Genomic DNA, 27,943 nt, shown 5'->3' on the forward strand with positions numbered 1-27,943 from the left:
ACTCTACAGGAGACCACAAACAACCACAGTTATGTTTTGGTGTCATAGGGCATCATCAGTGAAGTGTAGCTTGGGTCTCTAAGCACAGCAAGCTTGGTACCCACATCTGGGCATGCCCGTTCCACTCTAGGCGACTCTTGCAAAACCAAATAACTATGTTATCTGTGCAGATGTTTAAAGGAAACAGTAAATGCAAGATTCCCACACTTTGAAATTTTATTTCCTTATATGTTATGATTGTTATTAAGGAAAGTATCCAAAGCACTTTTTTTTAAAAATATATTGATCGATGCAACATAAATCGTATGCCAACATCGAACTTCATTCAAATGTAAACAATGCAGTAGATATAGATTATTAACCTACTTGTTCTAACATTCAATAACTTGGATCCATGTCTTCGAACTATTAGCAATGTGCAATAGTGATCAATCTAAGTATACAATGAACATAAAAATAAGTGTTAGGAATTGTTGGACATAAGTAACATATTAAATGAACCAAAACCTTTTTATAACTGGACAGCCTAAGATTATAACTGCATATGAAAGTAAAGAACACATTTCAAGAGTGTTTTACAATGCCAGTTTTTTGCTCAATGACCTGGAGTGCCTATGGAATAGGAACACACATCCCTGTCGTCCATTTTGGATATGTGCTGTGGGTCTTCAATCCATAGTTAAGTCCCTGGCGTATTTTTCACCTCTCGAACTTCCAATGTTTTTTTCTAACAGAAATCAATGCAAAAGGGCTGATTCTAGAGGCATTCGAGAGATATCGGCTGAAAACATGCATTGACTTCAAGCCCTGGGAAGGAGAAGCCAACTATATCTCAGTGTTCCGGGGCAGCGGGTAAGGAGATGCAGACACTTACCCTCTGATGTCAGCATCACTAATTGAGTTATATTCACCAGCACCTTAGTACAACTTATTTAGATAAGTACTGTAGGTTGTTCATATGTAAAAACCTTTAGGAGCTCATTTTGCACCAGAGCGTAATTTGGTGGCGGAATGCAAATGTGCAGGGCAAAGGATGGCATAGACGAGGGCACGCTGCCTTTTGCCTTGCACATTTGCACTCCACTGTGCAAATGAGTAAATGCTGCCTACCATGCTTGCATGGTAGGCAGCGTTTACTCCTACAATTAAACACTGCCTATCATGTATGCATGGTAGGCAGCATTTAATTGTAAGTGTAAATGCTGCCTGCCATGTAGGCATGGCAGGCAGTGCTTACAATGGATCCCTATGGAGTCTGCCTGCTTACTGCTGGTGCATAAAACTGGCGGGGTCCATAAGGATCCTGGTCATTTGTGCCTGCATAGAAATGCACACAGGCGCATATGCTGGGCCATTTGTATGGTAGAGAGGAAGAGAGGCGGCGGAAACACAAGTTGCATTTCGCCTCTCATTTCCGTCATATAAATTCATGAAAATGGGGCACGCCGTAAATTGAAAGCGTAAATGTCCTAGACTGAACTTTTACGCTTTTGATTCATAATACGTCAGGCCACAAATGAGCCCCTCAGTGTAATTCTTAAGTTTCACATCTCTTAACTTATTACCTATTATTAAAACCTGTCTAGCTAATTTTCATGTTTTCTTGTGATACTTGTGCGTTTGACTATGAATCAGTGTTCTTGTTGACCAAAGACAGTCTCCGAAAGACTTGGTGTAGTGTTTCTACTTCTCCAATGTGTCATGCTAATTTTGTTATCGTAGCCAGACTTTCTGTTATGGCTGCATGTGATGCTGCCGTAAAGCATATATGAAACACATTGATTGGGACCTCACACCCACAGCGCAGTAACTTGGTGGTATTGTCCTGACTCGCCTGTCATGAGAAATAATGTATGCATGAAATTAGGAACTTTAGGACTTTTACTCTAATTGCATTAAAGTTATAGGGGGTCATTACGACCCTGGCGTTAAGGTTTTAACGGCGTTGTCAAAGGTGTCGCTGCCGTTAAACCCTTAACGCCTGATTACGAGGTCCCTTTGCGGGACCCGACCTTAACGGCTGGTTTTAAACCAGCCGTTAAAGTAGGGTGCCGCAAAGGGACCTCGGTGCTAATTACGGTACCGCAATTTGAGGTACCGGACTTACCGCCTTCCCCAGTCCCCATTCCCATTTTCGCCCTATGGGGCGAAAATGGGGAAGGGCCATGGTGAAATACCGCCCCGCCAACCTTGGAATGGGCCGGTATTTCCCCATTCCCCCATGGCGGACTCCTTACAACACTGGCACCAACCATGGTGCTAATAGCGCCATGGTTTAGCGCCGGGGTTGTAATGAGGGCCATAGTGTCTGTATCCTTCATGGCTGACCAAGCAGCTCACTGGTTTGTAATGATTGTTCAGCACCTATTCGCCAGATCACAGTACATCAATGGAAGGGGTGTGGTCTAGACATAATCTCTTCTGAAATAATGTATGCAGAAAAAACATGGCTCCCTCCTTTAAAGCGCCTGAATTTAGATTGGAGTGGCAGCTTGAGTATTTTTGAAAGAGGGGGCGTAAATATTTCCCAGTAATGAGCATGAGCACCTGAGCGAACTGGTTAAAATGGTGCATTTTCAGGACACACGCTCAAAGTGAAGAACTGGGTCAAACGCCATACAATATGGAGTCAGTTATGTAGAGTAACACATGAAAAAAATCAAATCGATGCCAGATCACCAACCATACACAGGAGCATTTTGCATCCCATTTCCAGGATGCCAGTGCCCACAAAATACTGCAGCATTTCTATTGGCAGAAGAGCACACGCATAATGGCTTTGCCCCATAATTGCCCAGGACAGCACTGTGAGCGTGGCACTACCAGCCACTGTAAGGACACGTGTCTTGAAGTTGCCAATTAATGCCAGTTTGGTAACTTTAAGAACAGACCCATGACGCCACCTGCCTCCAATGATGCAGTGCTGCCAGACACTGCAAGAACATACTTGCCTTTGCTCATTAATGCCAGTACTGTAACTGTAAGAACACACCCATGGCTGCTTTACTCAATAATGCCAAGGCCAGTACGGCCTGCTTGGCAGTAACAGACACTGTAACAATGCATTTATCCTTGCTTTGGACAACTCCAGTGTAACTATAAGAACACACCCACGATGGCCTTGTCCAATAATGCACTGGTGACAACCACTCTAAGGACACACTTGTCATGGTTTTGCCCAACAAAGCCAGTACTGTAACAGTAAGAATAAACCCATGACTGTTTGCGTAGTAATGGCAAGGCCGGTATTACCAGACTGGCGGTATTAGCCACCAAAAGAACACACATGTATTGGCTCCACCCAAGATAGCTTTGCACCAAAGGCACAAGGCCAGTACTGCCAGCCTGGCAGAACCAACCACTGTAAGAAGAGGTAACCAACACTTTAAATATCAGTGAAAATATTCATAAACATTAAAAGAAACTTCCCTCTCCCCTTTTTCTCCACTTCCCTTCTTCATCTCTTACTCCGCCTCCTTTTTCCTTTGTTATGCCTTTTCTTCCCCCTTCTCCTTCTGCTCCCAGCCATTATTTCTCTTAACTTTTTCCTTTTCCCCATAGTTGTTTTTTCATTGGAGCACACCTCCAAATCAGCCTTTCTCACTCTTTATCCCGTTATTAGCGCCTTTTTGCCCACCCTTCCTCTGGGTAACCCTCTCTATTTCCCTCATCCTTCTCACCTCTGCCCTCCATATCCAGCCATCAGCAACTCCTCTCCCCAACTTCCACCACTCCATCTTCCTCTCCTTCAATGTCGCTCCAGTTTCTGCTAGACAAAAATCAGGCGGCATGCCATGGCATAAAGTCACAATTTCCATGGTGCAAGGCAGGCTTCCCTCCCATGCCAAACAGATGATGAGGGTAAGGTCCCTGTTATGTCTTACCTATCCTGGTTCATTAGCTGTTTCCTAAATATATGTGAGCCTGTGCCTGGAATGCTTGTATTATAGTGTTCCATCTAGAATGTTTTGGTGTGAGTGCCAAGGTTCTCCCTGTTCAGTTGGAAAATGAGCTGAACAGAGGGGGGACCGGTGGATGCTTCCCTCCCTTATGTACTTATCCTGCCTGTAACTTATTACCTGTGACTTATGTACCACGAACCCACTAAAGTCTCTAAACCCAACCTGGTCTCCTGGCTCATCATTGCAACCCCTCAACTTGCGTTGTAACACTGGCGACGAGGATTTCGGTGATTGAGGTGTACCTGGGGCTGAAAAGCAGCAAGAAAGGACAGAAAAGAAGCAAACTTGTGCCAGAAGGAATATGGTGCACAGGAAGTTGCCCACCAAAAAGGAGTGAGGAACCAGAAGCATCCACCGCCCCCCCCGCCCACCCCCCAGGACCAAGGTGAGCGTGCCCCATGTCCTGCATGACTGATTAGTGAGGGACATTTATAGTGATTTTGGGGGGCAGCGCTGCTCACTTTAATTTGTTCTGCATCTGCCACAGCAAGGGCTTCTTAATATATGAAGGCATAGGCGCATTTTTAGTTTGACGCTTCACAAGAAGTCAATGGCGTGTTATTGGCAGAGCAAGGGGTCGGGGGAACAAAAGAGAGACTCTGCTTATCAGCAGGGCAAATGGCTCCAGCGAGAGAGCGCATAGAAGCAGCCAGGCATTTGACAGCACGGCCACCTTCATAAGACTTTTACAAGCTGCGTTTGAACAGGATGTAAAAGGAGCGGCTGCAAGTCATATTAACACTGAGTAGGAGTTAAAGGCGCAGCTGGATTGACTGTTCATTACCTTCGGCATTACTAGAACGTTACATGTACTGCAATGACTGGAGGATGCATTTCAAGGCCATCAAAATGAAAGCGGCAGGCATTTATTTTCTATTAGCATTTCCATTTTGTCTGATCAGATCTTCAAGAAAGTGTTTCTGCCTTTCGATTTTCTTGAAAGTGTAATGTGCGAACTCAAAATGTTTTGCCTTATGTACATTGCAATTTTTTTTTTGTGACATTGCCATTTTATTGAGCTGATATTTAAGAGTTAAAAGCAACATGCAATGTACCCATGCAACGTTTCTTTATATTGTAAATGCAAAGGCCATCACATGCTAAAATGTTGTTTGGAAAATGAAAATAAAGGCAATGCATCACTTTGGGAATGTGATATATGAAAACATGGGTCACATTTTGCAGGCATTGTGGTGTAGTTTTTATGGTTTGTTATATGGCATTCTATAACATGCTTCTGGGAAAGGAGTTTCCTGTTTTTTGTGCCAATAGCGTTGGCAGGAGTGTTGATTTACAGTGGCCATGTGCTGTGGGTCTCTTTATTGGTGTGAATATAGTTATTGGTGTGTGACAAACTGTAAGCATGAGTGTTACCCAAGGGTGGGCAATTGAATTATTTTTTGGAGCCATATGGTGGCTATGTGCCAATAAGCAGTGTTTTATTATGGTGCCAATGTGTTTTGTTTGGCAAGTGTTTTAGTAATTGCATTGGACCTAAAGTTATGGTGCCAATGTTGGTCATTGGCAAGTTTTAATTGGAAATGGCTATGGCACCAATGTTTTTAGCAGGATTTAAGTGGTAACGGAATGGAATTAATGCAACCAAAAGAAATGGCAGGCAATAAAATGTATAGTGTAGTTTGCAGTAACTAACCCACAGCTACATATCAACAAAGACTCTGCAGGCATAACATTTTGAACTTTTATTGCGGCGCACCTAATTTTCGGATTATCAAAATTTGTTATGCTGAATTTGTCTTGTTGTTTGGTGTGGATATTGTGAGTGCCATAGAACTACTGCATTTCTTTGATATGCTCACTTTGACAATGTTTTTATTAACCTAACAATTTTACCACAGGTATATGTCAAAACTGAACTTTGCAAGCATGATTTTTGGGACTCGCTATGGTGGTGTAACTTAAAACGTTTTATACTCCCAAATGTTTCAAGCTGAATTCGTTCATTAGTTTATTTAACAAACTGTGTAGGTTATTAATAAGTCAGCTGTGTGATTGTGCTTGTGTGAACATCTGTTTGCCAGTATGAGAGCATGGTTTGCTCATTGTCTAGTAATAGGTTAGTTCCTTGACCTTTAAGCATGCCTATGTTTAAAATTCTTAGTTGTGGCGAGCATTCTCTTGTTCAGGTAGTGAACTTACATAGGTTCAAATGTTACTGTGCTCAGTGGTGAGCATTGGTGTTTCAAGGTTAGTAGCTAGGTTACAGACCTGGTTTTATGTTGGCACATTTTTGTGTCAATGTGTTAGTTAATGATTGATCATTTGGTTGGGTATCAACATTGGTGCTATTTGTCACTGTTAATGTGGTTGGTGCTCAGCAGGATGTTATGTAGAGGCAATTTGTGTCTCTAAATAATATGCATTAGGCAGATAGAGGGTATTAACCCTGTAGTTTCTTTCAAGAAGCTTTTGATGTTGGAGAATGTTGTAACAGGGATAATGATATGATGTAGGTGGTCAGGTTTGTTTATTAGATTGTGGGCTGGTTCCCTGTAGCTGAGTTCCGTAAATGGCCATTATGGTTCTGGCGAGTGTCTTCTAGTGGATTAGCTATTTTTAGCTATATCATGGAATTGGAAGGGAATAGCATATGACTATTAGTGGTTTGCTGGATGGGATATGGAAGGATAGTTTTTTTTAGATATATTGTCCATTTATGACTTTTTCTTCTGTTTCCTTCCTTCATTGTATTGTCATGTAAGGGGGGAGATGTGTTATGTCTTACTTATCCTGGTTCATTAGCTGTTTCCTAAGTATATGTGAGCCTGTGCCTGGAATGCTTGTATTATAGTGTTCCATCTAGAATGTTTTGGTGTGAGTGCCAAGGTTCTCCCTGTTCAGTTGGAAAATGAGCTGAACAGAGGGGGGACCGGTGGATGCTTCCCTCCCTTATGTACTTATCCTCGCTGTAACTTATTACCTGTGACTTATGTACCACAAACCCACTAAAGTCTCTTAACCCAACCTGGTCTCCTGGCTCATCATTGCAACCCCTCAACTTGCATTGTAACAGTCCCGCCCTATATTTGGACTCTTTTCAAATATGCTGTCCCATACACTTTCACATACACCTGCAGAATAAATCCTGCATATTATCATTTTTATTATGGTATTTATTGAGTGTAGGCCTAGTTTAGAGAAGCAATTGGGTGCTTTACAATCATAGGGGGAAGAACATGGTGAGGGTAGCAGTGAAACAGGGGAGTGGGGAGCTAGCAACAGGGGCGGGGGAAGGTGTGCAGTCTGTCAGCAAGGGGTCTTCAAGCAGCCATGGCAGGAACAGTGAGGATCAGAGCACCCAGGTTCAAGTATGGTGGGGAGTGGAGGGTTTGGGGAGGGACTATGGACCACGTTTCCCATTTTTTATCTGAAAAACTTACCTGGACCACAGCACCACATTGTCCCAGAAAGAGGGTCAGGAGTCTCCCCTCTCGCATCCTTCTTCCTGCTCTTGAATTAGGCTAAGGGCAGAGTCACCATTCTGGCCCGGCACCAGACTGAGACAGGCAGGCAGAGGGAGTTGTGAAGAATCTGTAGAGGAGCAGCTAATTGCCTCTGCAGGAAGTCCCGCCCCATGTCAAGCTTAAAACCTACAGTTCTGCCAATTGTACAGCATATATTCGAAAGAAGGTACCCTTTGAGGAAACCCTATCAAATGTATTCTCAAAGAGACAATCTGAGGGAGGAACTTCCTGAAGGAACATTACAATGAGAGAAAGAGGAGCTGCTGATGTCACAATAGACAAATGTGACGCCCTGAGAAGATTGGCTGAAGAAAATGTATGGACGGAATAGAAACTGACGACAAAGTTGAGAATGAGTAAACTTTCATATGCGAAGAGAAGATTGTACATGTGAAGAGCACTGCAGAAAATGTAAGCCGTTCAATAAATGTACAGATGCTGTAACGCAAGTAGATCAAGTAATCTTAGGAGCTGACTATAAGTAGTGAATAGACTGCAGGCAAAGCCGCCATTATATAGAAGCTGGATGTCGGTGTCACAAATTTTATTAAGCTCAGACCCTTAAAGAGAAGAGACGAAAGCTTTGTCGCAGCATGAATTAGCATAGATTCAGGAAGAGTCTGCCTGGCCTTGTGTCAAAGCTTAAGCAGCCAAAACTGGTTATCTATTTTTGAAGGCAGTGAGCGTGAGATGCTGAATCATCCCTTGTTAAGGTGCTAAGAAAGAACACCATGCAGGCAAAGTTTTATTCATTTAAGACGATTAAAATGGACCAAATTGTGGTCTCCTGTCACGTGAGCCAAGGATTGAAATAGAGTTGAGCTTGGAATTCCACAATAAACACTAGTGCATGCTCACTCTCCCTTATATTCTCAGAGGCAAGGATACTTTGCAAAGCCAAGTTCAAAGAAAATCTGCATGGCAGAAGGCATGAGTGATGAGAGATGATGGGCTAATTGAGTGAGGATGTAAAGACAAGTCCACCTCCTGACACCTGGGTTTAAGCTTAATTGCTGCTAAGTGAGCCGAATGTTCCAGAAGGGCACGAACGTGCCAACCAATTTTAGATGGCCCTATAACGAAGGACCTTATAGTTTGAGAGCCAATGATATAGCGTGTACCTAATGCACTAGAGATGGGCATAAGTCATCCACCTGACAGTAGAGATCCAATCACAACCAAACACCTTATAGAAAGTATACTTAGATGCTCCCCTTGATCCTATCACAACCTCTCGTAGGTTTTTCTTATTTGCCATGTAGTCTGACGTCACCTAAGATTAATCTTTAGTATAAAATCTATGTTTTTTATGAAATGCATTTAGTGAGTTGATGAGACTCGAGCAAACGTCCATTGATGTCAGTTGTAACTCCCTGTTTTAGATACGTTACTCTGCCTCCCATACACTGCATACATGCTACCCAAAGGATCTTACGTTCAAATCCTTCAGTATCTTCAGGTGCTAGATTTTCCAGCTTTCCAGAAGGATACTGAACACTGTTGTATGACTGAAGGTCTCCCTGATGGATTCCTAGAGCTGGGCATGAGTGATGGTATGGGTGTTTTATTGGCTGGCCCTTACCGATGCACAGCGCTGTGTAGGATATTTGGGAGCCCACCTTTCTTTGCATTTGCAAAGAATCCAGGATTCTTTGCAAATGCAAACATTACATTTGTATTATGGAGTAAGGGCCACTTGCTTCATAATGCAAATACATTCTTTTAAATGAGTTACTGTTCAGGATCCAGAGGGACCGAAAATTAAGGAGATGGTGTCCTAATGGCCCCTATGGGCAAGCAACCACTGCTAGTGGAGTTACATATTTGGATTATTTTTAAACTAAGACATTTATCTCACACATAACAAAGATGCGCAGCACCCACAAGTAATTGATGAGACAGTTGCAATATTTTTTAAGGTTTCTGTTCTATGGTGTAATGTCCTTCGTTTTCCTTGCGACAACGGGCTTTATATTAGAGCCTGAACACTCGTCAGGAAGAATCCCCTTCCTGTCCATTTTCCAAGAAGATTGCATTCAAATGCCATTCAGAAGCTTCCAACTTTTTATACACCCAAAATTTAATTACACAATGTGGGGAATCCATCTGCCCTCAGCATGTTTAGGTTTTCTGTAGCTGACATTTATATATTTTTTAATTATAATACAGTCATAAAACATGAGAGACATATTTACAGTTTACATACAAACCTAATAAAATGCACAATTTACATAAAAAATGAGAATCTTCCTAGAGTCCACCAGACCCAGTCCCCCATAACCTAGCTCCAATGGTCAATAGAAAGAAAGACTACTTACATCAAAGAGCAGTTACAAAGATCTCCTACCCAGACGGAATCATTAACCCGGAGGCCACTTACCGGTAGTAAGTCTTTAGCTTCCGCATACCCCAACCCTCTCCCTTCTTTCAAACTCAAGTTTCCCTCTCCTGATTAAGGGCCTCTAGTTTTCCTCTAATATTTATCCATAATTTAGTAAAATGATAGATAAGGGGAATATGGTCACCCCTCACATAATCCTCAAAAATGTGTAGAGCTTCTGCGTCATCCCCAACAATAACTCCAGCCTCCCACATAACATCTCTCCTGCTTTTTTCGAAATTGGGGCTGTGAATTAACATATGTTTTTCTGATTCAATTTCAGCCTGACAACCGGGTCCACAAGTGCGTTCGGGCTTCGGGATAGCACGCCTTGGTCCCAACACACCAAGTGTGCATAACAGGTTGAATTTAACTCAGATATATTCCGTTCGCAGATAGGAATTTGGAAACATATGCAAATACAATGCCATGCATTTATTGACTGAACTTTGAGTCAAATAATCATGACTCAAGGATTTCGTGGCAAGGTTAGTCAGGTTCTGAAGCCTGCCCACGGAATATGTTTTCTTTTGTTACCCTTTTCAGCCTGGCTTCACTAATTCTTTTTAAGTCAAAATGTAGCATATTGCTCCAAGTATTTGCCTCCTCAACTATGCCTGTGATGCCAGTTCAAATGGAAAGTTGCTTAAACTTGCAGGCTTCCATAAGCAACAATTTCAAGAAGGTTTGTTCTTCTACATTGGCCATTTCCAGCCTTATCTTGATACCGTAAGTGAGATTCTATCAAGTTAGTACACAGTTCTAATTTGAGGAATTTGATAGGTAGGCTCTTCGGCAAGTACAATACTGATCTAAGGCAACTTGCCTTGATCTTTCTTAATTCTATGCTTTTAATTGCCCAGATGTCAGCCCTGGAAAGCATTTTGGGTACAATTTTTGCATCAAATACATTGATCATGGACGGCTACCTAGAGCTGCTCTAAATGTGTCTTCCTAGATAGATTATGGTCTATAGTGACCCCAAGGTACTTATAAGTTTTAACACAATTACCTCTAGTGCCATTAAGGGACCATTTAAAGCTCTTACCTGTTTTTTTCTGGGTTTCCTAAAGATCCTAATCTTGGACTTGTTTATTTTTATTTTAAGATTGTGAAAATTGGCAAATTCAGCAAATTTGTCCAGAAGTGCTTGCAACCTCTAAGGATCTTATCCACCAATAAAAGATCATCTGCATAGCCCAACCAGGGGACATCTTGTGCCCCTCAATGAGGTGAAAAAGCAGCTGCTTTTTTCAGTTATTCTGATAGGTCTGCCAAATAAAGGTTAAAAAACAACGCTGATAAAATGCACCCTTGTTTCAAGCCCATGCACGTTGAAATAGCAGCCGTCAGGGTCCCGGCCTGATCAACCATAACTGTGACAAAAGTATGTTGGTACACTAGCATAATCATATTCAGGAGGCCATCTGGGATGCCCCAGCTATGCAATGTCTTCCAAAGGATAGTCCTATCCACGGAGTCGAAGACAGCGCTGAGGTGTATGTATGCAACATAGAGATTTTGATCAAATATGTACCAGGATCTCCCGACAATTGTGTTGAGAGAGAGAATATTATCCAGCGTTGAGAACGATTTCCGAAAGCCAGTCTAATTGAAAGAGAGAATTTGGTCTGTTTTGCCCAGTTGCACAGCTCCTGTGAGATCAATCTTGCAAATAGTTTTGCTGGGGCATAGAGCATTGCAAGAATGCAATAGTTGTTTGAATCGGTTAAATCATCCCGCTTATAAACTGGCACAAGAATGCTATTTTGCAAAGATGCAGGTATCCTAGTGTAGCAACCAATATCTTTAAATATTGGAATTAAGATTCTGCCCCATATGTCAGGGCTGATCTTATTTAAGGCATCACAAAGCCCATCGGGCCGGGGGCTTGAGAGCCCTTACTGGCGCGATTAGGTCTACCAGGTCCCCTTCTTAATAATTACATCCCCACGGTACAGTCACGCTGGATATCATCTGTTGCGGAAGACATGCACAGGGTAGCTTTAATGTCCTGCACCCAGGACTCGCTCGAAGCTCCTACAACTGTTTAATTTTGGGTATTTCGGCCATTCACCAATTGTCAAAAAGCATGTGAATCCTTTGTCACAAAAGTGTTAATTAAATCTTGCCATCTTTCAATTTTCTAAGTAAACTTATCTTCAAGGGAATCTCCAGCGTCCTTACCATCAATGGGCAGGCAGGTTAGAATTAAAGGATAGTGGTTACTTTCTCCTCTTATATCAATTGAAAGTTCTACCACTTGGTAGAAATCACAAGTTAAAATTAAGCAGTAATTCAGCATGGAACAACGTACAGGGCCGACTTCACTGTATGCTCCTGGATTGTCACATTTGTCCTGCCATTAACCATGGTGAATTTATGACTATGCATACAATTCGATCATTTGAGGCCTTTGGAATTACACTCAGCCTGCTTCAAGATGGATGGACTAATGCTCCAGCTAAGCTCCATCTCATTTAGGTCTGTCATCAGTATTTTTGCATTTAGGTCCCACATTACCATAATTGGAATTACAGGGATGATAACCTCTAGATTACTCACTAATGATAAAACATACATAAGATCCTGCATATATCCCATTCCAAGAGGGTCATAGATGTTAATTAGTAGCAACTTATTTTTAACACCGTTCATGAGCCCCACTAATACATGTTTGCTGTCTGCCTCAATTTTTCCACTTCTAATGAGTTGATGAAACAAATAAGAAGTCCACCCTTCGGGCGGCCCTTTTTCCATCTTGGTCTTCCCTGGGTTTTTGCAAAAAAAGTGCGCTGTGTGCCTTCTCCAGTAATCACAATCACCAGCTTTTCCTTGTGGCAGTTCAAGTTGTTCCTAGCCTTATTCCCTGTCTCATAGCTACTAATGTGATCACCCTGTCTGGTGGCAGCTTGAGTGGCCCTTTGACCTCATATCCTAACCTGATGAAACAGTGTTGATGGGTCATTACCATAGAGGCCACAGTGTCAGTTTGAAAGGGAACTAGTGCGGAGGCTAGAGAGCCATCCTCTGTTTGTATGACCTCAGAGACTATAAGACTGAGGGGGAGAATCTTGTGTAGAAGATCTAAAATTGCGTGTCTGTTAAGGGTTTACTGCAAAGGTGAACAAAAAAGAGTTTCCATTTTGACAACCCTGCCTAATACATCTTCTCCCTCCCTAGTACTTAGGCAAGAGTCATCAGCTGCCAAACCTTCGTAATTACCACAACCATGCAGTAACCCTCCTCTCCCACTTTTCCTAGCTTCTTGTTCTGCATGCAAATTTACATTTATTATGTCTTGTGACACAGAACAAACCCTATTCCCCGATACATGACCTTATATTGTTGTTCTGTACCAGCCCTTCTGACTCAGCAAACAAATTCTCTGTTCCAGATAAGTCAATTGTGACTCCACAAGAGGCCACCATTGCAGTCTTGTCTTTTCCCTTAGTATTCCCATTGACCAGGAAATTCCTGATGTCTGGTCGCAAGGTGTTATCGACCGTACCATGCGTCGCCTTCCTTCCTCCACCATTCAACCGCTTGCATGGGAGAGGAGGTTTATTGTTTTTCTTTCCTTGTTTTGTGTGCTTCCTGGGCAGATTAGATGGTACTGAAATACTAATGTTACCAGTAGTATGGCACCCCGCATCCACTGGGCGATAAGTACATGCCTGGGCAACTCCCTCATACAGGAGCATCGTTGGCTGTTTACGCTTCTTGATTTGTACCCGTTTTGCTTTATTCCACCTTCACTTAATCTGTTTCATTTGGTTATTACAATTAATTGTCCAACAGTCTGCTTGCCTATCTAATTTAGTTGCTTCATGTATGGGATTATCAACAAGCAGAATGGATGGAGGATTTCCTTGGCTACTCACTACTTGTGGGGCATCTCTTGCCCTTAGACTGACTTCAGCTGAGGGTATCCGTTCTTCTTCCACCATTCTAATGGAATCTGATATATTGGAAGCCACAATATAGGTAGGAGCTTTTAATCCCAAGTGCTTGCAAATTGCCTGCAGCATTACATAGTGTTCCTCCTTGAAGATCTGTTGTGTGGATTTGCTGTGATTTACTAAAGTAGTGAGCAGAATGTCACGTGCCTGTAGCTTGAGTGTAGATGATAGGGAGTTGTAAACTGCTAAACATTCATCATCAGTGGGCTCTCCCCCTCTACTCTGACCCAGTGGGCTCAATAGAAGGAGCCCTTCATTCTTCGTGTGGGCTTCATTTATATTGGCCATAGAACACAGGTTGGTTCCTGCATCCATTTCATTGTTCGGTGGAAATACCTCACTTCTTTCCTCGAGTAGAGTGGAGTTCATTAGTGGATGCTCTTGAGTCGTTGGCATACCTCGATCCAGAATATCAGCTGCATCGTTGTGTATCATGATGTTAGGTTGCTGCACTATTTTGGGCAACACTGGAACATCCCGAAGGCTCATGGTCGTCATAGGTGCCAAACTATGGTAAGTTGATGAAGCCTCTTTAGTAGGGACTTTATCCAAGACCTCAATGGTGTCGGCTGTAGGCAGCCCGAACCCTCAAAGTCTGAATTCAGCACCAGTACATTAGATTCTGTTAATTTACTGCTTCAGCAAGCCATAGAGGCACTTAATTCTTCGCCAGTACTTAAATATGTAGCAGACTGCATGGCATTAGGGAAAAATGTAGTAATTTTCTGCAACGTCAATTTCCCACTTGCCCGATCTACATTCAATGCTCGATTGTGTAGAGGACCCTCAAGTTAAGTTCCTCAAGCTATAGGATTGTGTTTTACCCTGAGCGTTGGTTGCTGGTTACTCCTTCTGCTGAGCGTCGTCTTGTGCCACCATATTGGGAGCATCCATTACACTCATTGCCCAGTCCTCCATTCTTCCGTGTGATGGCGTAATGGTGTCATTCTTTGCGTGTCCGTGTACGCCGCTTCAGGATTTCCTATCGGCTTCAAATGTGGTTCAAAAGGCTACTCTCGCCCAACAAACACTGCATCGCCTCCTGATATTGGAAGTCCCCCAGGTAGTCAGCAGTCAGCACAGGTGAGTACTCTCCATATTCAGGAGCTCTGGAAAGCAAGGCGTTGCTTCAGTGTTTTCTAGCGGCTTTTAAGATGGTTCAAAGGGCTACACTCGCCCAACAGTCACTGCATTGCCTCCTGGGATTAGAAGTCCCTCTGGTAGTCAGCAGTCTGCACAGGTGGGCACTCTCCAAATTCAGGAGATCTGGAAAGCTTAGCAACAATTTGACCACAGACTAGAACTGAAACTCATTTCTCACAAACAGCACAAGCTCCAGTGCTATTTAGCATATATGCTTTCTAGGGATTATCACAGAACGGTTTTGCCGGTACACAATTTTAGACAATGTCAATTTTGTACTATTAGTGCTTTTATTGGAGATATTTAACTAAACCTAAAGAAATACCCAAATATGTGACTGAATTGGTTCAGGGTGATTCCATTAAATCGTCTTTGTCGAATACGATTTTGTCGGGTTTCTTTTCTCTAACTCGATTTTGCTGCAAATTTATGCAGGGGAGACCCCGAGCAATCCCTCTCGACCACCACCTATATTTATTTTCACGATCCCCCCACATATATTTGTGGTCAATTTCGTTAAAGAAAACTGCACCTAAATCGAATTTTACCAATTGTACAGCACAGTAATCTGCCACTCCCACTGAATTTCCTTGCCCGTACATAAGAAGGTATCTACCTTCTACTGAAAACGTAACTTATTACCAAGACTGGAAAGGCCTGGGGCATGTCTGAAACTACCAAATAGAAACCTTCGGTGCAGACCATTAATGAAACAAAAAATGCTAAACATCTTTTACTCCCCTGCACTTGCACGAGCTCAATGTCACTTGGCCTAGTACGATCATTGTCTCTGTCTTCCCTCTGTTTCCCCTTCGTTGCTTCACCGCGCCTTGAAACACTTGTGTATAGGTGCGTTACAAATGCCATATCATATTATATCATACTATAGTGTCAGGAAAATGAGAATGAGAGAAGTTGGGTTTTTTTACACAATGTGCAGATGACAAAAAATTGAAAAAAATCACATAGAAAGATCTGATGACAGGCAATAGACTATTGCAGCTATGGTATTCTTAAGTAAATTCAGCATAAGGGTGCGTTGACCATTAATCATTGATTTGGGATAAGGTCAATCACTTTAACTTTTTAAACTTTTAATTTGTGTAAGGTAGTAATAGCATACATCTCAGTTTAAATAATGCTTATGCACCTCTGTTAATTAATTCTATTACTCATTAATTATGTTGCCTAAAATCATGTTGACCACATGTACAATAAATAAAAGAAATCATAAAAAAGACGCCATGTTTTTGCATTGCATATGTTAGTGTCTATGGAGTATTTTAAGAATTGTGGTAGGCTTTGAGGCATTTTGATGCAAAAAATGGCTGTAAACTTACCACAAATTCTATGAATAACCTGATAAGTATATTATAGCCCAGAAAAGCAGTGATTGGGGGCTGGGAATGGAAACGGCAGTAGAGCACACACCAGAGGGGGATAAAGGAGCTAACTCTTTTTTTTTTCCAAGTACTCCGATTAGCTGCTGGTCAGTGGTTTTGTTGGTGTTCTGGGTCACCCAAAATAGTGAGCATAGGATTTTCAAGGAAAGTGGTAGAGCCAAGAGTGAATAGACCAATCCGAGAATGTTTTGCATTACTAAGCTGCTGATTGACACTACTGACCCTCTGGAAATTCTCCAAGAGCTCTGGCAGAGCGAGCAAGCTCTCTCTAGACCTTAGAACTGGCAAAGCACAATATTATGTTGTTTCTTTTTAGAGCATCTTTTCAGAATCCAGTAAGTGTGAATAACAACATTGATTATGGTCAATTATCCTGTAAAATTAGGATATAGGATCTAGGATCTAGGCCAATCTACAACATGTTTTATGCTGACGACCTGTTTCTAATGGATCGTACCGTTAGGGGGATTAGATCCAAATCCAATGACCTAATCTAGTATGCCATTGTAAATGACCTGTGTAAGCATGAGGAAAGCCAAAGCCAGAGTTGTGGCCGGACACAAAATAAACCGCTTTGTCCTGAGAACCCAACTTGGAAATATCGAATTTGGAATGTTAGCCGTATCTAGGTTTGGAGCTGGTGGCTAGTGGGGACTATTTTAACATCCAAGAGGGGGTGGGGGGGAATAAAAGCCTGCCAACTCACCTTATTGATAATCAAGTTCTCAAAACAAACTGCGGGTCACCACATTGGTGGAATTCTTAAACTGTACAAGCAGAGTTTTTGTCCTGCTACATTGTATAGGCTGGAGGCATTGGCCATGAGGGATTTGAACTGGCTCAATATTCTGGAGGCGGCTTTCTGGAAGAGAATATTGAACTTACCCTCCTCGATACCCATGACATATATATATTTGGAGTTGGGTCTGGTTTCGCTTAGTAGCCAAATTTGGATACGTAGAGGGAATGGCCTCATCACGAGTTGGGCTGTAGCCCTTAAATGCAGTGGTAACGGTATTACTGCCGCATTTAAGGGCTGGTCCTATAATGAGTTGGGCGCTAAATGGACTGTTTTACCTCCAGATTTTCCCTGGAGGTGAAAATCTCCTGTTTTCGGCTGTTTTACTGCCGGCTGTAATAGCCCGCATAATTAGCACCGAAAATGCCCCATTGAATCCAATGGACCGGGTAGGGAATGGGGATTTACCGTTAACACCCAACCCGTGATCTGGCGGTAATACCGCCGGACCTGCTAGTTCTAGGGGTATTACAGTTGGGCGGTATTACAGCCGGGATATAGCCCAGCTCGTGATGAGGCCCAATCTAGAACAGGTCCGCAACGTTATTAATTGGTTCCCAGGTTTTGAAAGGGGCACACGCTTTGAAATCATGAAGAACATTTACAAAAGAAAAGTAGAACAATTGGATTGGATCAAGAATTACAATCATTTGAATACTCTGCAGAATTACCATTACCCACACCTATCTCAAAACGCAACCATACGTACTGCAGAGTTCCAATCTGGGTATTCGAAATGTAATGCTCCGACTTCGCATTAACCAACTCCCACTGCTGGTGATACAAGGTGCTTACTCCAAGACACCCATTGAGCATAGGCTTTGTCTCATACAAGATTACAGGATACAGATCACAGGATAAGCAAGAAAGTGCTCAGCATGTTTTCACAGAGTGCGTAAAGTTGGGATCAACTTGCATGTGTACTCTGAGGCAGTTTGTGAGCCGTTACGATTCTATCAAGACTGTTCAATTCTGGACCTACTGTTTGAACACTGATTCAGAATCAGTCCCCATTGCACTGTTTCCGCCTGTGGCAATAAATTAATACGCACCTAAAGTATTGAGGGAATATCCCTGATAAAGAACTGTTTGTTTGTCTGTCTATATCTTATAATATCTTACATATTTTACATTGCATTTTATTTCAGTGATGAATTCTCAGTGATGTATTTATAAATTCTTCTTAGCTATTTATTATGAAGATTGTATCAATGGAGTGATGATTGTAATGTATTATGGTGTTGAAATTAGATATGGTTGAATGTAATGCTATATGTTTCTAAATTTGTAAAAGTTCTTAATGAACTAAAACAAATACATAAATAATAATAATAATAACAACATTTGGGGCCCTTTTATGGAGAATGCAACAATGGTAGTCAAGTAAAATGGTAGTGAGTTTTAGTTATTAGGTGGTGCTGAGAGCACTGCCTCTGAGCCAAACCTATTGTCATGGGAAGTGAAGATGACGTGCGAGAAGGGACACAGCCTTTGGGTGATCTTTGGGTATTTACACAAACCATGACCATGTGACTATGACTCTTCCAACCCACTACTCGCCTCTGCCCACTTAAGACACACATTTCTGGGATCTCTGAGTCTATCTCCGTGCCTTTTAAGCAGCTGTCTGAAAGGAAATGGCTTAGTTGCATCATAAATCAGCTTCAACTGGCTCATGATGTAGTAAAACTGTCTTAGCCAAAGGTTCCTTCGGCTACTTCTTTTATAAGCAGGATGTGCCCTTGCATCTATACCTTGAACTGGATTCCTGTTAAAATAAAGCATTGGCAAAGCCAACGGTTTGGACTCAACTATAGACATTAGATACGCATTTTCCAGGCACTGCCATAATATTCCTAGCTAGTGGTACATTTGCCAGATGTTTCCATACTATGGTTAGGTAAGTACCATTCTGGCGGTGCCTGGACAAATTGCTTCCCATGCCTATTCAAAAGCCAAATTGCTGGCTTGCCCGAAGCTTTTGTGAAGATTCTGTCTCAGTAATGCCAAGGGCATGGCAGGTATCTAATTAGGTATACCCCAAGGTTCAGACTCACAGCCCAGATATTAGAGCCATGTACCACATGAAATTGTGCAGCGGCACACAATTAACGTTAGCACCTATGTTGTTTACACACGTACTTTGTCAATTTCACAAATTCTATCTGTTTTTCATTAGGTGCTACTCCTCGGTGGGGAATCGACGCGTAGGGAAACAGCAACTTTCTATCGGCACAAACTGCGATAGATTAGCCACTATTCAGCACGAGTTCCTGCATGCGCTGGGGTTCTGGCACGAGCAGTCGAGATCCGACAGGGATGACTATGTCACGATTGTGTGGGACAGAATCCAGTCTGGTAAAGTATTCCATTTTAATTTCCTTTAATTTCTCAGTTGCACTTAAATCGTTATTACTCTTTCAACCAACCACCTAGATCTTTGTAACAATACTTTGGAAGCACTGTCAATGGGGCTCATTATGGGTATGGCAGTGACGTAGAAAAGTAGCGATAACAGGATGACTGCCACTTTCACCACAACGTCCTATTATGTGTTTGATGGTCATCTGGGGGAGATACCTCCAGCACCTGGCTGTAGGTATAACCCGCATATTAGCTACAAAGAAATCACCACAGCGAATTACCATCTCCGGTTTTTCCTCCAAAATTAACATGGCCTGCAAAAATGGAGATTAACATCGTCCATCTGACACGTGTGATCGAGCAGGTCTTGCCTGACTACTAGTGGCGGTAATTGGAATCAAGTTTCACAGCCATGTCTTTGGAATTACTGCCAAACCTTTAATGAGCCCCAATATGTCTTTGTGTCAATATGGAATTGAGAACATTCTCAGTGCTCTTCAGCCCAACACGGCCGAAACATGTCTGGGGATACTTGTGGTCTTGTGCAGAAGGGATGTGACCAAGCAGTTCCAACTGGAGTGCCCCTTTTGGGGATGGGACCAAGCCTGCTTTGCATATGGACTTTCCCCTTTTGTAATGGCTTAGCAGGCACGGAACAATGGTCTGGTAGGTTGCCCAGAGCAATGCCAGACGTTCAGATTAATTAGAAAGCTTCCAGCCATCACCTCTTTTGTTTTGCTGTAGGCACCCCAAGTGCCCGGGTATGCCCAGACATGGGTCTCCTGTCTGCTGGTCCTAGAAACCATTGCTACACCTCATTTATGAGGCCCAAAAAGCCAAAACATGTTTGGGAATGCTTGTGGTCTCGTGCAGAAGGGATATGACCAAGCAGTTCCAGCTGGAGTGCCCCTTTTAGGGTGGGATAAGCCTAATTTGCATTTGGTCTTTCCCCTTTTGTAATGGCTTGGCAGACGAAGAACGGTGGTCTCCAGGGTTGCTCAGAGCAATGCCAGAGGTTCCGATTCATTTGAAACCTTTCAGCCATCAACTCTTTTGTTTTACTCTTCAGCACCTCTGCAAAAAGTGCACTTGTGCCTTTCATGGAAAGTTGCTGATTTTATAAATGGCCTCATGGACCCCTTGAAAATCTTGTGATGCTCTTTAGTGGGCGCTTGAGGCAAGCATTAATAGTTACACGTTCCAATTCGTCTTCGTGACTAATGTTTTAGTGTATAAAAAAAAAGAAAATACACATTGGTGTACCACTTCTGCGTGTATATCCAGTTTCATGATCGGGATGCTTTCAACTGCTATGACGACTGACAATTAAACAGACATGGGAAACCACACCGCTGCCCTCCCTGGATGCAGGTGCTGCTGCTCTGTGATGGTGCTCGCAGGTAAATGCGCCCCGCTATCCACCCTGCGGTGGTGGAAGGGAAGCCCTCATCATTATAATCCGGCATCTTCCGAGGTGCAAGGGAGACATTCCTTCTCTCTGGGAACACACTCGCAGGGCAATGATGCTCGGTGGGGGCTGCGAATGTGCTGTTGGTATTCTGAGAACCAGATGTTTCTAGAATTTTCTTCTATATTGGATTCTGTCCCTCTTCATATTTTTGGACATTAAGTGGATGGAGTTCTATGAACACCCTCCATGGAAATCTTAACAACATGTATAATTTTATCTTTGTCTGTTTGCTCATAACCACATTTGTATGTGATTTTATTTAACCTAATTTTATGAATCACTATGTATACGGCAGACCTATACATGGATATCTATTTACCATGTTTGATAGGAGGACTTTAAATAGCTTAGGATATTATCAGTCGCAACTCCATCAATTAAAGTATTGATGACTGAAATCAACATTTGTTTACCCTTTCCACAGAGATTGAGATCTGTTTCCTTTTGTCTTTGAAACTAAGCTCTGTTTCCCCTTCTTATGGAATGTGGATGTGTTTCCTGTTTCTTTTCCTCTCTTTCAGCAATGACACTTTTTCAAATGTTTTTATGTTTTGAAAGTGCAGATTTTGTTTTGTCTTATTCCCTTGAACTCCTGCACTGACTAATTGCCTCTGTCTTTTAAAGGCCTTGAACAATGACAATAATTTTTAGCCTTTTTTAATTTTCGCAACCTGTTTTTCTTAACCTGTTTGATATGATATGATATGGCATTTATAATGCGCCTATACACAAGTGTTTCAAGGCGCAATAATTTTGAATAAAATATTCCAGTTTGAGAATTGATGTGATTGTGTGAGTTTGGTTTGGGTTACCACAACGTAATATCATGACTGATACACGTATATGATCAAAATAATCCCTAACTTAATGAGGAAATATTCGATTTGCAGCATGGACAATAAACCCCTTTTTGATCACTATGTATACTTTGCCTTTCAATTTACGGGCCAAAATGTAATATATACAAATCGGGCAAACATAAACGTACAATACATACAAGAGTTTTCCCTTTGTCACTTAAACCTAGTGATCTGACTCTCTGGCCAGGATCTTTGGACTTTGCTGGTACGTGGAAGACCTCTCCAACTACAGACCAATTTCAAACATTCCCTACTCAGCAAAACTCCTAGAAACATGCATATACAAATTAACCCAAGAATATGTAGCAAAACACCACCTGCTAGACCAAGCATAAATCAGCTTCATACCCGCAAGAGGAACCGAATCGGCACTACTAACCATCTGGGACGACCTAAAAAGAAACGCAGACTCCAACTCAACCTTGGATCTGATTCTGCTCGACCTCTCCGCAGTTTTCGACACATTAAGCCATGACACCCTAATCATAAGATTGTAAGATATAGGTATAACGGACACGGCAATACTCTTGATTAAATCATTCCTATCAGACAGAACAGAAACCGTATGGAAAAAAACCTTCAAATCTACTCCACAAGTTAACGACCGTGGAGTACAACAGGGATCCTCACTATCACCACTATACTTCAACATCTACCAAACTCCAGTAATCAGGATATTCAAAAAATGCAACATTACATGCTACAACTACGCAGATGACACTTGAATCATCTACAAAATCGAAGACACTCAAGCCGATTGCTCAACCCTAATAGAATGTCTAAAAGAAATCTTTGTTTGGATGAATGCCAACAACTTGAAAATCAACCCAGGTCAGCCAGAAATCATGATTATATCCAAAAACCAATAGAACATCACCTACATTCCATGGCCGACTGAAATGGGAACCGCACCCACACCATCTAGGGTAGTAAAAAACCTGGGAGTCCTAATGGGCAATGCCCTAACCTTAGAACCACAAGTAAACATAGTAATCAAGAAATGCTTCTTCCTCCTTCGCACAACAAGAACAATCCTACCTTTCCTCTCCTTAACCTATGAAACACTGACAACCGTCGCCTGCATCATGTCAAGAATCGACTACACAAACAGCCTCTACCTCGGGATGCCGGAATACCTCCTGAAGAAATTACAACGCATCCAAAATGCAGCCACCAGACTCCTCCTCAAACTATCCAGGAGAGACCACATCACTCCAGCACTACAAATTCTACATTGGCTCCCGATCATACATCATATCACGTTCAAAACAGTGTGCATTACACACAGGGCAATCAGCGGACAGGGAGCAGAATTCCTACAAATGAAAATAACAATCTACAAACCAATGAGACTCCTCAGATCAAGCAACGAAATCCACCTGGAACCAAAACCATATGTCAAGAAAAAACTAGGGGTTTCATCTTTCTCCCACCTAACCGCAAAAACAACCTCCAAAAAGAAAAAAGAAACACCAAAGAAAACCTAAAATTCAGGAAACTTCTGAAAACCTGGCTCTTCAACACCTCAGAACCAAATTGAAACTAAATAAATCAAACAGGAAACACAAAGAACAGACTGACTGTCTATATGATGGCACAGACAACACACAGGGCCAACTAACGTAACCCCTACAAGAACAAGAGAGACAACGCAAGGTGGAATAGAACACAAGTGACAACCTTATGAGGACAGAAATTAGCATACATGCCCAACACTACCAACAACCTTACCTACTCAGAGAAAACATAGGATATAGGCATAGCTTGGAAGTAATTCAATCCAAAACTAGATCACGGCAAATACATAATGGGATAAAAGGTCTGGCCGAATACAAAGATGGAAACATGAAATTGGCTAATTTAGCATAATGACAGAGAAATGAGACAGCCTTATCACGCTAAAACTTAATCACCAAAAGGAAACTACCTTCTCTTAATCATGAAGCAGACGCGAATAAGAATATGCATCTCTCCTAACAACAAGGAAACTAACCAACCCCAAAAACTACTAAAAACCTCACCAATCCTCACACACCTCTCACACTCTAATCAAACACAACCACACCTCTTAAAACTGCAGCAACCCGCATGCACTTCACCACACCGCAACAAAAACCACACCATGCAGACCTGCAAACAACAGCATACGATGGACTCAGAACCCAATAACAGACCAAAATGCTTGCCAAATGGTGTTAACCGATCCGAAGCTGCCAACAGTACTTCACAGCTCCCTTGCTCTTCTCCAAACTTTATCCTACTAACACACCTAACATACCCCCCTTTGTTCCAGATCTGCCAGAGTGGCAGGGGACCACTCTGGTGGTTATAGTGCGTGGTACAAATATCCTTTAACATTAACCTGTGTAGAGATGGTTGGCAAAGTGGGGATTGCCCCCTCTGCTGACTGTGCACTGACAAAAGGTATTATCTTCCCCATGTCTGGCCTTGTTTACGCATCAAGGTATTCATAGGCTGTGGTTCAGGTTTAGCTGAGCACAATACCAAATCTGAGTCGCGAAACACCGTGAGTCTTGAGGTATTGCAAAACAGATAGGTAAGGATTTGGCATGGGAGCTGGCAGAAGACAAGCAAAGTGCATATCTTAACTACAGCGCAAGACAAAAAATCCTGAGGCATCGTGAGAAAGCATGGCTAGCATTATCCAGCAAGAGCTGCCATGCAGACAGCTTGTGATGAAGTGATAAGGTGCCATATGCTTTTTTGCAGTCTGTAAGATCGTTAGACTTATTCCTAGCACAATGCTTCCAACATGGTTTCCCACGATTAGTAGCGGTTGGCGCTATAACTGGACACTACTTTACTCTGTGGTGTTGTGGGTGGAGCGTCCCTGTGGAGAAAATGCTGCCTAACTGTGGTAGGTGAGCAGCAAGCAGCAAGTCAGCTGATGCACCTATAAGTGACGCTGGCACTATTGAGTCATTAATGATCTTGAGGACAGAGGCACGATACAGACCCTGTAGTGAGGTAGGTCCCTGAAAATGCTACAGCTCAAAAGAAGGCCGGTGCTTTTCAGTTAAAGGCCTCTAGGTAGGGGATGCGTCCCCAAGCCCATGCATACTAAAACCAAATAACTCAGTTTAAGAGAAACACTCAAAATTGAGCTTGTATCCTTTGGTCATTGACTCCATTATGAGGCAGATTTGGTTGGCTATTCCTATTCCTTCTTTCGGTTTAGCTAACATGAGGATAAAGGATAGCAACCGTGATATAAAGCACAATGCTGACAGAAATTTAGCCTGAAGTAGGAAGCTGTTTCAACAGTTTTTGAAAATGGCAAGAAAAGGCCTAGACGTAACTCTGAAGGAAGAGCATACCACAGTTTTTGGAGCAATTACCTGATAAGAATGAAAATGTGACGCAGCACAATGTGGGCAAGGGGTGGACAAGAAACGGCCGAGAAGAAGATTGAAGCTTATTAAAAGTACAGTGAAGTAAAATAAGTTCAAAAAGCTATAGTGGCACTAAAGCATGTACACATTTGTACATAATTCACAACATATGAAACTGAAAACCAATGAAAATGGACAAAATAAGGAAACATTGATGATTAATTAAGATTAAAGAGAATACGAACAGTGGAGTCCAAAACAGATTGAAAAGGTACCTGAGCATGTTTAAGGAAGCCAACATAAAGAGAACAACAATAGTTTAGAGGAGAAGGAGCAAGTTTGAATAAGTAGTTGTTTAGTGTCTGAAAACGTAAGGAAATGCCACATTTTCTTTATATCAAGCAGTCAAGAGAGACAAGCTCAAGAAACAGATGTGATTTGTTTCTGAAAGGAAAGAACAGTATAAAAAATCAAGCCAAGATCACGAGCAGCATTAGACTATATGAAGTTGAGCAGAAGGGAACAGAATCGAGGAAAGAAGCAAAAGTGAAGGAAATGCTGGGAAAAATAAAATGTCCTTTTTTGTTGGATTTAAACCTAGAAAATGAGCATGCGCCAAGTACTCAGCAGACCAGGGCATTGCAAAACACGCTGATGAAGACAATCGGAGAACGATAGAAAGGAAGCAAAGATCATCAGCATAGAGTTGTACATGAAAGCTCAAAGATTGAATTAGGGACACCATGTCCATCGGATCCTGGTGACTTTGGTAAAAAAAATGGTGACTGGAATCTGGAACCTTTGGAGAAGATAAGCAAACACGATGGCCTGGCAGGATATTAGTGTGGCTTGACATCCTCGTTGATTGTGCTGATGGGGAGTGGTTGATGGAATTGGGATAAAGGTGAACTGGTTTAGCTTGGCAAATATGCTGGTTTTTGTGGAGACGTCATCATACCCTTTGACCGTGATTAGGGACAAATACAGTAGATGCCCAATGCAGTCCAAATATTGATGAATTCATTTAAGCCTCAGACAAGGTGCAGTTGTTAGATACCAGATACCACTTATAAGCGCATCCCATTTGTGAATTTGGGATGTGCTTTTGAAATACCCAGAAATGCCCTCTGATATGCGCAAATGTGCAAAGGGGGGGAAAGACCATATGAATGCTCGCAACTAAGATGCGTATGCATGCATTCCTATTTCTTTAAATACTCTAGGAGAGGTTAAATTAACATTATCAACTCAACTTGTCTTGAACTGGGGACTGAACAATTCTTGCCTGGTCTTGATCAGTCAAGATGGCAACATGCCTGATTTGCAAATTGTTTTTCCCATTCTATTATGTTAATGCAGGCTGAAAAAAGAAACAATAGTTTGTGCTGGATGGATGCTTCAAAACCTCCCATTCGTCACTCTTCAGTTTTGCATAAATCACTGTAAGTGAGCTGGGCATTGCTAAATGTGGCTCGAAAGATTGCTGTGCCTAAGGTTCCAAGCTGTACCTTAACAATGAAGCTGAAACAGGTCTAGAGTTGCTTCTGGTTTTTCACAGAAGGGAAATGAACTCGCAGTTTGAGCTGGACTGCCCCTTTTGGGTTGAAATCAATTTTGATGTGCGTTTGACTTTTTTCGTCACCTCTAATGGCATGGCAGGCTGATTAAAAAAAATGATTTATGGTATGAAGGGGTTTGCCCAGATTGGTGTCAGTACATGCGATTGATTCACAACGTTCCATCCTTCAGTATTCAGTTTTACTCTTAATCATTCAAGACATAAGCAGGTAGCTATGAGTGTAGCTGCATGGTCAATGGGTTTAGCAGCAGGACCACAATGTTAAAAAAAACCTAGCTGTCCAAACCTTAGGCGCTCTCACTTATTTAAAAGGCATTGGGGATTCAAGCTGCAAGAATGGAGTGCTCCCCAGGCACACCAGCAAGGGGTGATATATTATCCTCCTGCAGGCTTTTTGCGGTAACCACATTTACCCACCAAGGTTGGGTATGAACCACCTGCAGTGCCTTGGCTACGCTGATGATTTAGTTCTGCTCGACTGTACGCCAATAGGACTGAAAATACAACTCAATAGTCTTGCTCAAAAGAATGGGTTTGCAATTAATACCAGTAAAACTAAAATTAGGATTTTCAACCCTGCTCTTCTGGTGAACAGCTACAATTAGGCCTTGGAACACAATACCCTTGATATTGTCTCCACGTATGAATATTTAGGGATTACCATTGACTGCAAGTTGATTTGGTTTCCTCAGGTGGAAAAAATCTAGGTTAAGGCACGGCAGCAATTTGGTGCAGGCCTGTTCGGTTTGCCCGTGATTATGGTGGATATTCCATTGATTCTAGATTACAGGTATATAATGTAAATATTAGATCTATGCTATTATACATTTTGGAATTCTGGGGCAGAAAACATCTCCCCAAACAAATAAACATTGATGGTATGTGCCTTAAAACAATAACCTATAGCCCTAGGGCCACCCGTATAGAAAATATATATTCTGAATGTGGACTACCGAGTAATGCTGGAGCTCTTACTGTAAGGATTGACTCGCTCTATTGGAAGCTGATAAACATCCTTGACAAAACCTTATTCCACATAATACAGACTGCTGCTTTAAACCCTGTAATCGGCTTTGAATGATCTTGCCTCAAGTTATTAATGAGAGAAGGCCGTAAGTGCAGAACTCACTTACCAGTTGAATCGCTTGACTGCCCTTATTTAGGGTTTAACCAGGATTAAAC

General features: G+C 42.1%; 1 protein-coding gene across 4 annotated transcripts in view; it reads left to right on the top strand.

Annotated features, from left to right (window-relative positions):
• MEP1B (meprin A subunit beta) overlaps positions 1–27,943 on the top strand; it is a 465,679-nt gene that overhangs the window by 289,212 nt on the left and 148,524 nt on the right. For all 4 annotated transcript variants that reach the window (XM_069620973.1, XM_069620975.1, XM_069620974.1 and 1 more), the window contains exons 6-7: positions 735–852; positions 19,314–19,492. In XM_069620973.1, the coding sequence (XP_069477074.1) occupies positions 735–852; positions 19,314–19,492 (297 nt within the window). The remainder of the gene's footprint in view (positions 1–734; positions 853–19,313; positions 19,493–27,943) is intronic.

The sequence above is a fragment of the Ambystoma mexicanum genome, chromosome 5q (genome assembly GCF_040938575.1).
Source record: "Ambystoma mexicanum isolate Mex_15411 chromosome 5q, UKY_AmexF1_1, whole genome shotgun sequence".
Taxonomy (NCBI): Eukaryota; Metazoa; Chordata; class Amphibia; order Caudata; family Ambystomatidae; genus Ambystoma; species Ambystoma mexicanum.